This window comes from Leptinotarsa decemlineata, unplaced genomic scaffold (genome assembly GCF_025532065.1).
Source record: "Leptinotarsa decemlineata unplaced genomic scaffold, Ldec_3_MD MMD2_P_RNA_scaffold_5, whole genome shotgun sequence".
Classification (NCBI taxonomy): Eukaryota; Metazoa; Arthropoda; class Insecta; order Coleoptera; family Chrysomelidae; genus Leptinotarsa; species Leptinotarsa decemlineata.
This window is the reverse complement of record NW_027412532.1, coordinates 17,489,027-17,506,239: the sequence shown is the minus strand read 5'-3', so window position 1 is coordinate 17,506,239 and position 17,213 is coordinate 17,489,027. Positions and strand designations below refer to the sequence as shown.

Here is a 17,213-nt window from a genome sequence, read left to right as displayed (position 1 = left end):
GTAAATCATACTAGGGGGCAAAATAGGCTGAAAATTCCTTCAGATTCGTGATCGTGACCTCTAAATTACTCTAGGTGCGCCTATTTCCTGAAAAAATTTCAGCCCTGAAAAATCCAAATTTGTCTCACTTTTCGTGGAAGCACCCCGTAACTTCCGTAAGTATCGACGAATGATGTGAATATTGAAAGTTCACTTATCGGCTCAATAGTGTTGACCCAACGCTATACACCAACCGCCACTCGCAATGGAACTGCTGACAAAAAACTTTGAAATATAATTCTACACCAATCAGAAATCTTAGTTTTTCATAAAATGAGTGGACATACTTGGAGACGGGCTGTAAATCAAATTATCTAATAGAACAATGCATTCAGGCCAGTCTCAAATTAGGTACCTATAGGTACATTGTAGGTTAATGGACTGACACCTATCAGAAAACAACTACTTCTCGGCTAATACCACGAAGGGCGTTGGATATATCCGATTCAATTATTGGAATACACTTGCAGACCGGATTATGTTATTCACTTCTGCCCAGTACGAGGAACGCTACTTTGAAAGGAATTCGATTATCAATTATCGGAAATCATCGACTTTATGTCGATGATAGACACTACCTTGCACTGACGAGTGGCCAAACAGCCCGAAACCGGTCTGCAAGTGTGTTCCAATAATTGAAAATCGATTCCGGCAGTTGTATCGCCAACAGCATATACAGGAATAACTTCAGTGGAGAGTCCTGTACGGACACCTGTTGGATATAATCCAACGCCCTTCGTGGTATTAGCCAGGGGAGTAGTTGTTTTCTGATAGGTGTCAGTCCATTAACCTACAGTGTAGGTAATTTGAGACTGGCCTGAACGAATTGTTATTTAAGATTATTTAATTTACAGCCAGTCTCCAAGTATTCTCACTCATTTTGTGAAGTTTTCTTCCTTATACGAGGAATTGGGCAAATTTTGGATATGCGGTTGGTTCACGGTCAGATATGGGGCATTGACAATCATGTTGTTTGTTATTCGCTTCTGCCCAGTTCGAGGAATGCTGCTCTGAAAGGAATTCAATTTTTAATTATCGGAAATCATCGACTTCATGTTGATGATAGAATACCTTGCACTGACGAGTGGCCAAACAGCCCGAAAGAATATAGATAATAGAAAATTGACCTCTCAAAGTGCCGCCAAATGAGTATCTCTTCTGAAGGTATTCTGTGCCCAAGGGTTTTGATTGAAGAATGCTTAGAAGAATGCTTCTCTTGTCTAAGGAAGAATGTATCACTATCTGATGTTGATAATACGTTCGCCACTACTGTCTTCTTCTGAGTAATCACGGATACGATGATTCTCCCCATCAATGAATCGGAGGAATAAGAATTTCGAAGCAAAACTGCTTAAAACTAAATTGGATATGGCAGACCTTGTGAGTTTCGGTGAGTTCAGGGTAGCTAATAGCTACCGAATAGCTACAGAATCAATATCCAGTAAAAGTTTGTTCCATTCTTTCTGAAGTAATTTGAGATCCATAGGCAAATGACTTTTGGTTTAGGAAAACCAAATGGTTCAGGCTTCGACTGTTAAATCATCTATTATATTGGTGATGGAGATAAGAAGTATCATTTTCATCAATTGCGAAACATTTTTAATGGTCGTGAGCGTAGATCCAACCTCCCGTGATTCCCAAGTAATGTTGCTTGAGACCAAGACATATCAGGAAAACAGCCGTTGGTAACATTCTTCATTATATTACGTAGGTGATCATCAACATTTTCGAAGATATAGGTACTGATATACATGACTTTTCCAGCAAGAAGAGATCTTAAAGTATGCAGTAGCTTAGGAACGGCTAAACGGAAGTGTGGTGGTAATCATTATCTCCAAATCCTTCAATGCAATATCATTTCTAATGCATCAGTCACCCAAATACCAAAAGATACCCCTTTTGTCAGTTGTAACAAAGACTACAGAATACTATAAGACGTGTCACTCGCTCATTTTTCGACATCTGAGAAATCTCGCCGCCCGCTAGCGACAGCGGGTAATTACCAGCCGAGGTAGTACAGTGTGTCGCTTGAAGTTACCAGTTCTCGTCGGCACACGAGATATAAAGGTTGTCCGTATTGTTTGGTATTGTCAAAGACTACAGAATCGGTAAACTTTGGTATTGTGATTGTGTTGTGTTCGTTCGGAGTTCGAAATATTTATTTTGTGAAAATGTCGACGTATTGCTCAGTGGATGGTTGTCTGAGTACGGTGGGAAGCCCAGGTATTTCGTTTTTCCGCTGCCCAAAGTACAGTGAAAGGTATGCATTCAATATATTCACCATTAATTTTTATTTTACCTATCTATACCTTTTATGGTTTTGTTGTATAAAATTATTCATAATGAAATATACCGCCGGCATTTGCCAATCCAAACTCATTTCAATCTTTTTTCAAAATGTTCAGTTTATCGATTGATATACTTGAATTTTTTTTAGGTGTCAACGTTGGAAAAATGTATTAGGCTTCATTGGGAATCATAGATATGCTAATCTTACCCCAGAGCAGAGTCACAATAGAATTAAAATTTGCAGCTTACATTTTAGAGCCGATGATATTGTGAATTCTCGTATTCATAGCTATGCTGTTCCTTCATTGCGTCTGCCTCAAGATGGTTCTCAGAAAGGTTGGTTCAGTGAAGTTTATAGATTCAAATGATGAAAAAATCTTATTCCACTTTTTAACATATGAAATTTACAATATCAATTTTGTTGTTTAAACCTTCCAGATGATGATGCCATTGCCGGTACTAGCAAGGATTTTATTTACATTGATGCTCAGGTTCAAACGGATCAATTAGGATCACGAGGTGAAATATCTTTTCGTTATATTATATACTTACCTGATCTATTTTTATATGCTTCGGAAACAAAAACGATGACAAGAAAACAATTATTGAAAGTACGTACATCTTTCTTTTAGATGAATGCAGCCAAACATCTGCTAAACTCTCTTCGGGAACTCCAAGAAAAGTGGCATTACGAAAAAAAATTGTATCACTAGAGAAAAAAGTAGCTTCAACATCGAAAAGAACACTGGACGAAACCGGAATTACTCTGGATGACGTTTTCAAGTTTCTGGATCGAAAATATCCTGAGCAATATTGTAAGCTCTTGAAAGCACAGCTTTCTTTGATAAATAAAGCACCAAAAGGGTCCAGGTATAGTGACGAATTCAAACAGTTTGCATTGACTGTTTATTTTCTTGGTCCGAAAGCATACAAAAAATTTTCAACAATTTGTAGATTACCGTCAAAAAGTACACTTCATCGTTTCACGAAAAATTGGATTGTTGAACCAGGCTTCAACGATTTTATTGTTCGTTTTATTGAATTCAGGATTGGGCTCATGAAGGAGAAAGAAAGAGATTGTATTTTATGCCTAGACGAAATATCTTTGAAATCTCATCTTTATTATGATATTTCCGGAGACAAAATAGTAGGTTTCCAAACGAGTTTGAATGGGACCTCTACTGACATAGCAAGTAGTGCTCTAACAGTAATGGTCAGAGGTTTAGCAAGCAATTGGAAAATACCACTTGCATACTTTTTCTATAAGACATCAGCAACTTCTGATGATTTGAAAGATATTTTGTTCAAAACGGTACGAAGATGCAAAAGTATAGGCCTAAATGTCATGGGGGTGGTTTCCGATCAGGGTTCAAATTTTCAGAAGTTGGTGAAAACTTTGAATGTTACAGACGAAAATCCCATATTTCTGATAGACGATCATAAATTTGTATATTTGTTTGATATCCCGCACTTACTGAAGTCGACACGAAACAATTTGTTTTCCTATCAGTTTTTACTTCAGGGTGGAGAAACAAGAAAACATTACATAGAAACAATGTATAATTATGATAGAACTAAACAATATAAATTGGCTCCTAAACTTAATAATGACCACATTTATCCAAATAATTTTCAAAAAATGAAAGTCAAGTTGGCTTCCAAAGTTTTGAGTCACTCTGTAGCCGTGGCTATGCACACATACATTGACTTCAATATTTTGTCCAAGGAAGCATTAGTTACTGCTGATTTCATTAAAAAAATGAATGATCTTTTTGATTTATTGAATTCGAGCAACGGAAAAGCAGATGAAATGTCTTCAAGAAGCCTATGTCATGTTTCAAAATCTCCAAGTAAAAAAACACGATGGCAAAAATGTCACGAAACAATTGAAATTCATTTTTGGGTGGAAGTTGACTTTGAAAGCAGTTTTTGCCTTGTGGGAGAAGTTGAAAGAACGTGATTATAAATATTTTTTCACGCGTAATTTGAATCAAGATTGTTTGGAGAATTTTTTTGGACAGATCAGAAATTGTTCTGGCAACGCAAAGAATCCAACACCCATACAGTTTTGTAGAGCTTTCAAAAAAATATTTGCTTTGAAATATTTTGATTCTAGTGAAGGTGCTAATTGTATGGATGATGTTAATGACGTTTTGTTAAGTTTGACGCCAGAATTAACTGAACAATGTCGATACATCCTTGCTACACCCGACATTCCAAACTATGCTCCTTTGAAAGTTTTCACTCGAGATTATAAGAACCTTAAAAGTCCCGAAGGAAGCGCTCTTGTCTATGTCACAGGATACCTCATGAAAAAATGTCTCATGCAACATTCGTGTGACATTTGCATACATTTTAGCAAATCCTCAGAAAACCTTCTTGATCAAGATGCAATTTTCTGTAAGCTAAAGGCTTACAGTACCGACAAATCATCGTTTGGTGGATTAACCGTACCATCAAGAGATATTGTTGACCATGTAATAGAGATGGAAAACATATTCATTGAAAATTTTGATAAAATCGGCAGTGAGAAGGGAATTGGACAGTATTTGAAAACAAAATATTAGAAAATTCTTTTCTCACATCCATGTCAAAAATTCCCCTTCGATTATTATATATCTTTATATACAAGAGTTCGGATATACTTTACTTTAAAATTCATGAACCAGGACATGAAGATTGTTGGGAAACATAAATCATGCAATGTAAAATTGAATATTTTAAATCATTTATAAACATATAACATTATATAATTGTATTATTTTTGTTAATAAAACATGTTTTTCTGAACGTATGTTTATCATTTCATCAGTAAATCACTCTGATCTGTTTCTTAGATCTTTATTCATGAGTTTATCTATCATGTTTCTAGAAGTTGATCGACAAACAACTACTTTCGTATCTTTGTTTATCTGTCTGATACAACCGAGCAAGCGAAGTTTCAACTTCGGAACGTCCCCTGTAGATATCGCGAATAGGAACTGCCCTCGTATAACTGTCATGCGGCCGGCGGCTTCCGGACATCGTCTGTCGGCGATATGATTTATGGAAATCGCAAAAAATGCAATCCTGAGCCGTACCGACAAACGAATTCCTTGGAGTGAACCAACTTATAGTATTCGGTAAACTTTGGTTGTAACATCAAATTTCTGTCAATCATGTTGAATGCGTTTTTCAAATTCAACTTGAGGAAAATTTTTGATAACAAATTTGGATGGTGATGGAGTACCGAAACCAAATTTAAAAGAGACGAGAACAACCTAGTTAGGCCACTAACCGGCGATAGAAAGTACCGATGGCAATGGGACGTATTCCTCCGTCTTTTTTTTCTCGAGAGCACAAAGAAATGCACCATAACGTATAGGCTAATCCTCTATCTTTCACAAATAATGATTCAACTCGGAAAATCGCTTGGATCCATTCTCGACCTAGCATTATCTTTCAAACTCTCAAAAATAACGGATTATTTCCTTCAACAATACTTACATTACAGAAAGTTTGAGATATTTTTTTTAATTAATTCATTTATTAATATTTCGCAGCGATACCAATACAAAATGTCACTTTGACACTTTTACTAGCTTGAAAGCAGGGCCCTTTTACAGATGTCTAAGAATATCAACGTGTCACATCAAATACATTATTTTTAAAATGTTACGAAAGTCAAATATAGATACTTATGTAGGTCGGAAAGGTATAAGAAACACTAATAGAATGAATGAAAACTGTCTTTGATGTGTGTCGGAAAGTGACAGTTTACCCTCTTAGATATAAATGGAAACAATTTTTAGAGTTATCAGTTAGTTTTCTTCATCTCCTGAAGACGCAAATTTGGTTGGTAAATCGCGCTTCGAGAAGAGTATTGCAGTTCTGCTGTCTGGAAAAGTGTTTGTTTTACATTCAGAGACTAGTGATGAAGGACTGCTACTGACAAGAACAAGGATGTACATTGCAGAGCATTTGAGGCCTGCTTTTCGGCAACCACACATCCTTCCACACAGTTTCCCTTGCATCTACAGAAAATTGATTTCATAAGTTCGAGGGGTGCTGTAGGCTTGAAAGTTTCTATTGGTATCTAAATTTCAAGTTTTTCCATGTTATAAGCTGCTGATATGTCGCAGTTTATAACATGCAAATTCTCTGCAATGGCGTCGCCATATATGATCTGAAGATTGGGGCTGGAAAGAGCATGGGAAAATTTGGATACCAATCCAAATTTCCCCCCTATAAGATTACTCTGATGTCATATGGTATTGTAAAATGACCAGAATAAAGTTGAAGCGCTCAAAAGAAAATGTGTTAACAATTTTCAGTTATTTTTGTTTATATTTTTTTTATTTTCGATTTGACGATGAAAAGTAGTGAAGATAAAGTTGTAGACAATTCAATTTGCTACAAATAATGTGCCATACAATTTTCTGTAGGGTTGCTAGTTTTTAAGATACAGCGCGAAAACCTTTTGCACCCCTTAAACCAAGATGGCGGTCGGGGGAAAAGGTTTGCGACCCCACAAAATTGAACATACTAACACCCCCTACACATAAAAATTAATGAAATTGGGTCCTCTATTACTTACTGTTCTGTTTATTATCATTATTATCATTTACTAGTTGAATGGATTGGTCTATTCGATAACTGTTGAAAAAATCCTTAATTTTTACCCACATGCAATTTCGCTGCCTATATGTGGGATGTTTCTGTAAATAACTGATATTGACATACACGCCACCTTGTTTGTATTGAAGGAGATTCTTGGTGACCTCACTTCCACTTCCACGCTTTCCCATATATGGCGGTGATATCACCCAAGTCCTTATATAAATTTGTCTGATGGTGACTCATTTCGCGCTATAATTGTTTTCATTGATTTTGATAGTGGGATCAAAATTTTATCAAGTGCCAATTCAAAAATTGAAAATATCAATACAGTTATTTGTTATTATATATTTTATATATTTGTTCCTATTCGGTATACCTACCTAATGAAAATGAACTGATCTGTTAATTATGGCCCTGCGTAAATCCTATAATAAGAAGAGCAAAAAATTATAAATACCTACCTATGATTCCGTGTTAGAAATCACACGTTGAAAATTATTTCGCAAACAATATGATTGTTTATTACTAGGTACATTATCAAGTGTTGAATTGAGTACATTGGCTAGTACCTAATTGATAATAAATAAATAAATATTTAATAGGATTTAAAAGGAAATAACGTATGTTTTTTGGAAATATGAATAGTTGGAGTACATCAACTTATTATAACATTGTCTATAATGTAAGTGGATTAAACACCTAATTCAAGGAGCTAGAAAAAAAAGAGATACCATAGTCATTATAAAAACAGAAAACAGATTTGATATAGTGTTGATTATTATTATAATTACGTAGATGTTAGCAGGAAGAGAATGTTTCAAAGAATATTCAATAACTGTAAATTACAGTTAGTTTTGGGCAGTGATGAAGTAACTTCTTCAGAATTTCGTGTATTTTCAAATTCTAGAAAGAGTTGAAATCTCGACAAAAAATGGAGTGTGGTTCTTCTATGGCTTCGAAGAATAGGGTTGAAAAAAAAAATTGTATTTTTTTAGAATGTCTCGAGAGATTCGGTAGGTAGGTATAGGTACAATACAAGTTTCAATATCTTTTTTGATACAGTATTTCGTAATAGAGGTAGGTTACCTACCTACTTTCCTACCATAAAAAGAAATAATCATGAATTGTAAGGGAAGCAGATGCTTCCCTTACAATTCATCTATGGAGTTTATGAAGGAAAATTAAATCATTGGTTAGCTAAAAATAAATTGAATACGGGATATTTTCAGAAGAGATTAGTTTTTTCTCTATATACTAAAAACCTTTCCTATGAAATATAGCTACTGAAGTGGTGTTTTTCTTTCATATGCCTATTCCAAGATGATCTAAAAATACACTTATTCTTTCATGCAAGAATAATCTTCATGTTCTTGACCCTGCGGTAGGTATGCGGTATTCATGCCGAGAAACGCCCTAATTCATTTTATGTGAAATATCAGTTATTTCATATTCCCTGTACCTATGTAGCTGAAACCCAAAACTTTCAGACAATTTCTAATCCATTTATTCAATATTTTAAAAACAGATGCATCTCTAGTTCTTCGAAATTCAATAATTCAAATTAATAGAGAGGAACGAGTACAAAAGAAGGACACACATCGACCAACATCCAGCCGCCCCGTTCGCGTTTCGTTTTTCCGTTACTCATGTGACGGTAGACAGCCAATGAAATGTGTTGCTATTAGGCGTTGGTTGGTGACGTCACAATTCGTATAAATAGCAACCGCCATTTGAAAATCGCCAATTCGTTTGGAAAGCTGCATTACTAGCTCAACCGAACGTCAGTTCAATCCATTCTCATATTCATTTGTGGTGAATAACTAAACCCGACAAACAAAATGGTAAGTGCATATAATTTATTCGAATGCAATTTTATATAAAACGTTGTTGAGCTATGTACTTTTTTCTGAATCCAGTGACTTTAATTTCAACGAACATACGTGGCCGGCTTTTTTGTCCGGCCATTTTGTTTGCCGGTATAGTGTATTTTGTCCTCAAAAGTTCTGTTTCATATTTAATCGAATAAATATTTTTGTTCAGCTTTGTCAGCCTCAAAATCGAATACTAATAAAGTGACGTTCCTATAAAATATTTTGTCAAATTTGACCGCACCCTTGATCGATTGAGGTTAATGCGAGCACATTAAATTATTCATTTCTAGAAATCGTAAACTAGAATAGATAGATAGTAATTTGAAATTGCTTACTCAAAACTTTCGAGAAACTAATCCAATTAGATTACTAACGAATGAATCGTCGATTTATGAAATAAAACCAACATGTAATGAGGTTGCATTTTTATACCTACCTCAAGGAAGGAACATTTCATTCTCCAGTTGATTATCACTAGGTCTGCTGTTTTCAAGAATTATTAAAAAGGAAAAAGTGTAGTTTTTAATTGGGAGGCTGCAACTTTACTTTTTTGAAGCTATAAGCATATTCATTTAGTTATAACTTTGCACCCAAGAAACATGTCCTAATCATCCAGAGATTGGATATTTTCAATCATCAAAATTAATACTTGAGAACATCGGCAATTTGTTATATTAATTTACTCTTCAGTTCTGATATTTTATATGAAAGGCCAATATAGAATTGTTATACTTTCAATAAAATTTCATCAAAATATGCCATATTTTACAAAATTGTTTAATACTGTGAAGTACTCTAACTCAAAATTATTCATTCCACTTCATAAGATTAAAACTAGTTATCATGAACTTGCTTCCTGTAAAATAAAACGATAGTACTTCTAATTGACTTCTCATTTAAAGTGATGAGTAGAAGGCCAAAGTAAACATATTTTCAGGGGATAATTATAGGAAACATAACTGCATGACTAAAGAAAAGGAGCATTTTGAGATCATTTTCATTTCTGACACGTTATTGAAATGTTTTCAATACTTGACAACTAATTTGAAAATCATTTAGTAATTTCTAAAAAGGTTATATTCTTGAAAACAAAACAGTTCTTGAATATTAATAAACTGAAGTTCAATTCAAAGGTCTCAATTTCAACTGATTAAAAATATTCTAACAAGAAGTAATACAAACACCTTCTGATAATGCCAAAATCAAACTTTTGATACCTTCATACTAAAGTCTTGGCTTTATACTCAATAACAGTTGAGATTTTAACAAAGCTTTCATATTTATAGAAACATCTGTACACAATGTATTTCGTTTTCACTGTATGGCAAAATGGCAGTAGTACAAACATACAGTAGAGGTTCCATAATAATGTATTGAAATAAATTAATTTTGCAAATTTGTACAAACTTTATAATCTGGTATACGATACTAGAAATAAGTCAATTCTTATTTATAGTATATAATTGAAGTATTGATTATTGAGATTGGGAACTTTTGAACAAATACATTCATATTTCGAATATATAAAGAGAAGGCAACATTAAGACTTTGCAGACTTTGATTTTTCAATGAATCCTTACACAATATTTGATGGTTTAATGACTGACTTGAACAAGTTTTTATTTTTGTGCAATAAAAACTTCACCAGTTGAGTTAATGACCTCCAAAACGATAGTCCCTATCCTATTTTACTTTACCAATTCTGTTCATAATAGAGCTGAATCAAGCTCATGGATCCAATATTCTCCTTTTATTTTTAAACTCCGGAGTTATTGGTACAACTTGGAAGACGAGGGTTCTGTAATGTTTGCAAATCATAAATTTGAATAAATGCAGGCTCAAAAATTTCCACAAATTCTACTATTCAATTTCAATGTTGCTCAACTAAAATGTTAATAATGAATTACAATTTGGACTAGAAATTTTATATTATTTTTTTTGTTTCAGCGTGAATGTATCTCAGTCCATGTTGGCCAAGCCGGAGTACAGATTGGAAATGCCTGTTGGGAACTTTACTGCCTTGAGCATGGCATCCAACCTGACGGTCAGATGCCATCTGACAAAACTGTAGGAGGTGGAGATGACAGTTTCAACACCTTCTTCAGCGAAACTGGTGCCGGCAAACACGTGCCAAGAGCAGTATTCGTAGACTTGGAACCCACTGTAGTAGATGAAGTAAGGACCGGCACATACCGTCAGTTGTTCCACCCAGAACAGCTTATCACAGGCAAAGAAGATGCTGCAAACAACTACGCTAGAGGACACTACACTATTGGAAAAGAAATCGTTGACTTGGTACTTGACAGGATCCGTAAATTGGCTGACCAATGTACCGGACTTCAAGGTTTTTTGATCTTCCACTCTTTCGGAGGTGGTACTGGTTCTGGATTCACTTCACTGTTGATGGAACGTCTTTCCGTTGATTATGGGAAGAAATCAAAATTGGAGTTTGCCATCTACCCAGCTCCTCAAGTATCCACTGCTGTTGTAGAACCATACAACTCCATCTTGACCACGCACACCACTCTTGAACACTCTGACTGTGCCTTCATGGTAGACAATGAGGCCATCTATGACATCTGCAGACGTAACTTGGACATTGAACGCCCAACATACACCAACTTGAACAGGCTCATTGGACAGATCGTTTCTTCCATCACTGCCTCTTTGAGGTTCGACGGTGCCCTCAACGTTGACTTGACAGAATTCCAAACGAACTTGGTTCCTTACCCTCGTATTCACTTCCCTCTGGTCACTTACGCCCCAGTAATCTCTGCCGAAAAAGCCTACCACGAACAATTGTCTGTTGCTGAGATCACGAATGCCTGCTTCGAGCCTGCAAACCAGATGGTGAAATGTGACCCCCGACATGGCAAATACATGGCTTGCTGCATGTTGTACAGAGGAGATGTCGTACCAAAGGATGTCAACGCTGCCATTGCCACCATCAAGACCAAGAGAACCATCCAGTTCGTCGACTGGTGTCCCACTGGATTCAAAGTTGGTATCAACTACCAACCTCCAACTGTTGTTCCAGGAGGTGATTTGGCTAAAGTACAACGAGCTGTTTGCATGTTGTCCAACACAACAGCCATCGCTGAGGCCTGGGCTCGTCTGGACCACAAATTTGATCTTATGTACGCCAAGCGTGCTTTCGTCCATTGGTACGTAGGAGAAGGTATGGAAGAAGGAGAGTTCTCCGAGGCCCGTGAAGATTTGGCCGCTCTTGAGAAGGATTATGAAGAAGTTGGCATGGACTCTGGAGAGGGCGAGGGTGAAGGAGCCGAAGAATATTAAATGGATTAAACGAAACACTGACATTTTTTTCAAAATTTCTCAATTTTCATGCTTTACCTCTATTCAAGAAACGATTTTTAAGTCTGATTTATGTTATTGATTAAAAACTTTTTTTACCTGCATTCTAGAGTTTGATTTTCCTTTTAGTTAATTAATTTTTTCTGTTGAAAATGGGATCACACAAGTTATTGATTTTTGATTATGAAAAGCCTAAATAATAAGTCAAAATTCATAACTGATCTAGTTTACCAAAATTACTGATGTATCTCCTGAGTAAGTTTCGGAGTGGTTTCAGAAATTGTTATTGTGTAATATCTATTCAATAAAATGCTCTTGAAGTATGGAAGTGGATTATGTGAAATTAACTCGAAACTGGAAGAAAATTGAAAAAATTATGATACTTTGATTATAAGAATGAAGGGGTTATATTTTTAGGAGTGATTAATTTTTGGGAAAAAGTTTTTGGCTTTCTACTACATCTTGATACAAAAAAAAGATGAGGGAATCTTCCAAAGAAAGGAAGTTACTTATTTTCAAATTGATTACTTCCTTCCTTTGGAAGATTCCCTCATCCTTTTTTTGTATCAAGATGGAGTTGTAGAAAGCCAAAAACTTTCTCATAAATTATAAATTCCAAGTTTTTTTTGAAACTATATATTTTAGTGGAATTTGGTAATGTATAACACTTTTTCAGTACAATACTATAAACAGAACCTGGCTAGAAGGGAAAGCCCTTATCAAGAACTGCATTAAATATTTGATTTTGAAATTCATTGAAGTTAATTGTAGAATTTTGAATTCCTGTATAGTAGTTATGTGAGAAAATACATTTGAAGAATTTCTAATTATTTAGGGTGTTTCCTCAATTTGTAGTTGATTAAATATGCAAACTGTCTTCATAGAATAATGAAGATATTCTGGAACACATCTTTGTTGTCTATAGAACTTCTTCACTTCATTTCTTATGCAAATTTAAATTTGCTGGTTCTGTCCTATAGATTTTAGGTATTCTTACAAGAGTAATCAAGGGGCAACAAATCTGGTGACCACGAGGGCCATAAATGCTGCCTTTTCTCGCAATTCAGTGCCACGGAAATTGTACAAACACCGTCCATCAACCAGGCATAATTCGGAGTAGCCACCTTCCTGTTGGAATATAAAATTATCATCATACTATTGATTTTGATAAAATATTTTCTAAGGCTCTGGGATGAAAAAATACAGCACTAACTGGTAACTACACTGGCACTACAGTAACCAGATTTATCACCTCATATTTTTTTCAGATTTAGCAGAATTACAATCAACATTTTTTGGGTCATTGTCTTTCGTTTGGGTGCCTTTTCTGTTACAAACTGTAAAGACATTTGATTGCTTTGAATGTTTTCCGGCAAGACTCAATATGCCTTTGACATATTATTTTGGATAGTTTCCTATCAATTAAATAAATTCTCATGGATTCCACGTTAGTAACATATCGATCAATTGATGAAAAAATGTCACTCAAAAGTATCTGTGACCCATAGCATTTGTATAAAAACATTTGGTTGTGTCAAGTTCAGTTGAATACTTTTTGGATCAACTTTGTCATTACTTAAAAATATTTGATAAATCTATAGAGTTTTGCAGAATAACAATTTCTTTAGGATTATCAACAAAAACATTTCTACCACCTATACGGTTATGCAGACAGCATAACACTTAGCTGAGAAACCTTACCTCTATGTTTTATTTGTCTACTGAAGTTTACCGTATGGTATATTATTTGCAGAGTTAAATACAAATGCGTTTGCTCATGACACCCCCTCAATTTTCAGAGGAAATAGTATAATTCTGAAAAGTGTTACAGTTCTGGTGTTTAGGAGAAGTGATAGTTTTGGACTTAACTCTACGCCAGAGGAGACAGTGCTGTTTCCACGTGTCCCAGGTCTTATCAGTGGTACTAGACCAAGATAAATGTAACGTTTGAAGTCTTCTATCCTAATAGAACACGTGAGGAATTAGCTTAGGTGAGTCCCCATCAAAATCATGATGACAATATAACATCATCCCTAAAACACTGTCACTATTCTTCAAGAGATAATCTTTATTACAATATAAACACATCCATTCTAATCACAAATACTATCATATACGTTTATTTACTAGTTCATACCTATTTATTAATCTCATTAATTATTTCAAAAATTTTCAATATAGGAAGAAATATATTTTTATTATTATTTTATATTATTGAATGCTACCAAGAAATTTGCTTAGCTTATGGAAGGAAACAAAATGTGAAACAGAGTGTAAACTTTCACGGTCGGGGATAACTGTGTCAAATCTATTTTCAGGGCTGTTTGACCCTGGTCTGCAGGTTTTTATGTATGACTTTCCGTCTACAACTGCAGTAGACGTTATCAAGGGCGATGAGGAAATGATCAAAGTGCTTGAGTTGTTCTCAAAGTGGAAACTCAGTTTCACGTTTCACTGTACAATAGCTTCTTCTAAATTCTAAATAGTACTAATTTGAATTCTAATGATTTTTCACTAACTACATGATGACTAATAATCATACCAACATTACTTAAAATCTTCATTTAGTGGTTTTGTGAACTTCAACATCTTTAAATTAAGTGTATCAAATATGTTTATCATGGATTTTTATTAACTATCACCACACCAATACTGAAGCACCACGTCTTTTAGGTTCATTTTACGCCAGAGGTTCCAATTCAATCTCTCAAATTCCATCACATTTTTTCAGATGAATTTGAAAAATTTTGATCATTCACAAATTGTAATGAAATTCCATTATATTTTTTGACAAAAAAGGAGAATATAAACCATTTGAATAACACTATATGGTTAAAATATAAATTTATTCAAACACAGAGAATACATAACTTCTTATGGAATAATAATGATGAAATATTTTTGACAACTTATACTTATTATAACTTACTACTAAGATTAAAGTATTTATTCAAACATAAATATTTGTAATCATACTACATAACAAAATATATCACAAGAGTCCACTGATATTTGAAATAAAATGTAAATAGCAAATATTTCATACATTATTACATATTATATTGAAACTGACTGACTCTGAAGTTACCGCATTAAAAGATTTTATTTGAAAGCGGTAATTTCCCTTCTATTTATGAAAATATTGAAGAGTATACATCAATTACGATTTACTTCATAAAAAGATAAAAATATCCTAAGACGAAGGCTGTGCTAGTAAAAAGAGATATTTGGGGCATTAGCCTCATTTATGATATAGGTTAGATTAGGTCCAAAGCGAGTGGATCTATTCGACTCTCCACCGCAACCTTGCAAAGGTTTATTGTGGCTCACACTCGATAAAATAAACCCAACTTCTTAACGAAACCGATTAGTTTGTATGGTGAGTGGTCTTTCAGGTTAGATGGTAAGAGTACGGCTCTGTCAAACTCTAGAAACCTGATTCGGTCCCCAGCGGCGCAGGCACAAAGTATATGCTCTGTTGTTTTAACGTTAATAAGGTAGTCAGATATTCAAGGTGCAAGATTCCCACCTTGATACCCGCGACAACCTTCCCATATGAGGGTTTTTTCACGTCAGCTACACCTGACGATGCTTAGATTCAACCGTGTAGGGCTTTTTCGTCTCTGGTTTTGGTGAATCATCACTTGAGCGCAAACGTTTGCTAACCTGCTCATAGGGGGTTTGTTCCTCCATCTGAGACAGATTCTGCGTTCGCCGTTCAAGAATTTGGTGAAAGGCGGTTTCATAAGGTACCCCGCTCTTGAGGAGACAACTCAGTCGTTTACTGGCTGCACCACCAAACCTTTTTTTTTAGGTTCAGTAATTGGAGAGTTGAGAAGCTCTCACTCCTTATCTAAATTTATAGGGAGGTCAGTTGGAGTCGTAAGCTGGACATCCATCTTCTCTGTAGACTCGCTCCTGATCTAAATTTACAGGGAGGTAAGTGGAGTCGTAAGCTGGACACCCATCTCATCTGTAGACTCAGTGTCAGAAAGAATTTTTAAGTTGACTCTGTCCATAAAAGTCCCATGAGTAGCTAGGGAAAGAAGGTCAATCACGGCAGAGCCCCGCATTACCGTGACAAGGCGATGCTACGACGAGAGGGCGCCCGGTATCTCGAAGGTTCCGTAGAGACAGCATTGGAATTCTAACTGTGACTTCATTGTTTGTTCTTGAATCAGCATGCCTTATACAGAAGAACAATGGTACCTTTACTTCTTAGTCAAACCACAATACTAGACAAGCTTGCCAATTAAAGGTTCCTATCCCAACAAGTAGTCAAATCAATAACTCAATTATATATAATGCAGTGAAAATGCACAAGTTACCTGAAATTTCAACAGAATGTGTCACGCTACCATCACTCAGAAGAAACTAGAAGGCAATTCTGGTCAAAATGGCTTACTATACATTAGATGAATTTTTTGAAGATAACTTTGATATATAGTCTTCATATAAGTATTTTTTTAAACGTTATTTATTTACTCAATTTAATTTTTACTCATGTACAAGCTTACATTTCAACATACTGTTTGAGTGTGTGTACAAAAAAATATGTTTTTCCGTTTACCAGCTGTCGCACCCTTACGAACGACAACCCTCGGAAGTCGAAACTTATGCGAGCTAACGCGTGATTTCTAAAACGGGTTGAACGATAGCAAGTAAAAATCGATCGTTCAGCCTGGGGCTTTGACCACCGACCAACACGGCGGTCGATTTGGGTAAACAAAGTACCCACGTCGAACCGACCGGCAATGTATATATGTACCTAATAATTTATTAATATTTATAATTGTACATTACATTTAATCAAATAAATGTTGGTCGACAAGATGTACTTCTTATGACAGCACTGTCTGGTGTTGAATCATAAATGAGTTGTGTTTGGGCTCTAGTTTACAACTAGTTGCCTTGCAGTGAAAGCTGCAGAGAAAGACAGAAGACGAATGTCGTCAGCGGACGGTGTCTTGACTTTGTGACTGACCGCCTTAGGATTCTTGTTTATCTTTGATATTCAAGGATTGGGGTCTCTGTGGATCACATAGATGACGTAAGGGGAGATGTCGTCGCCCTTCTTTTCTCAGGATTGTTCTTTAAGGG

General features: G+C 35.3%; 2 protein-coding genes across 2 annotated transcripts; both read left to right on the top strand.

The window, feature by feature from the left end:
- Positions 1 to 1,951: 1,951 nt before the first annotated feature.
- Positions 1,952 to 6,592, top strand: LOC141487624 (uncharacterized). Its single transcript, XM_074186783.1, has 5 exons — positions 1,952 to 2,299; positions 2,477 to 2,664; positions 2,767 to 2,847; positions 2,961 to 3,143; positions 6,450 to 6,592. The coding sequence occupies exons 1-5, from the start codon at positions 2,211 to 2,213 to the stop codon at positions 6,590 to 6,592; spliced, it is 684 nt and encodes a 227-aa protein (XP_074042884.1). The 5' UTR covers positions 1,952 to 2,210.
- Positions 6,593 to 8,460: 1,868 nt separating this feature from the next.
- LOC111504434 (tubulin alpha-1 chain) lies at positions 8,461 to 12,217 on the top strand. Its single transcript, XM_023158982.2, has 2 exons — positions 8,461 to 8,768; positions 10,746 to 12,217. Exons 1-2 carry the CDS (start codon positions 8,766 to 8,768, stop codon positions 12,093 to 12,095), a joined length of 1,353 nt encoding a protein of 450 aa, XP_023014750.1. The 5' UTR covers positions 8,461 to 8,765; the 3' UTR covers positions 12,096 to 12,217.
- Positions 12,218 to 17,213: the final 4,996 nt, after the last annotated feature.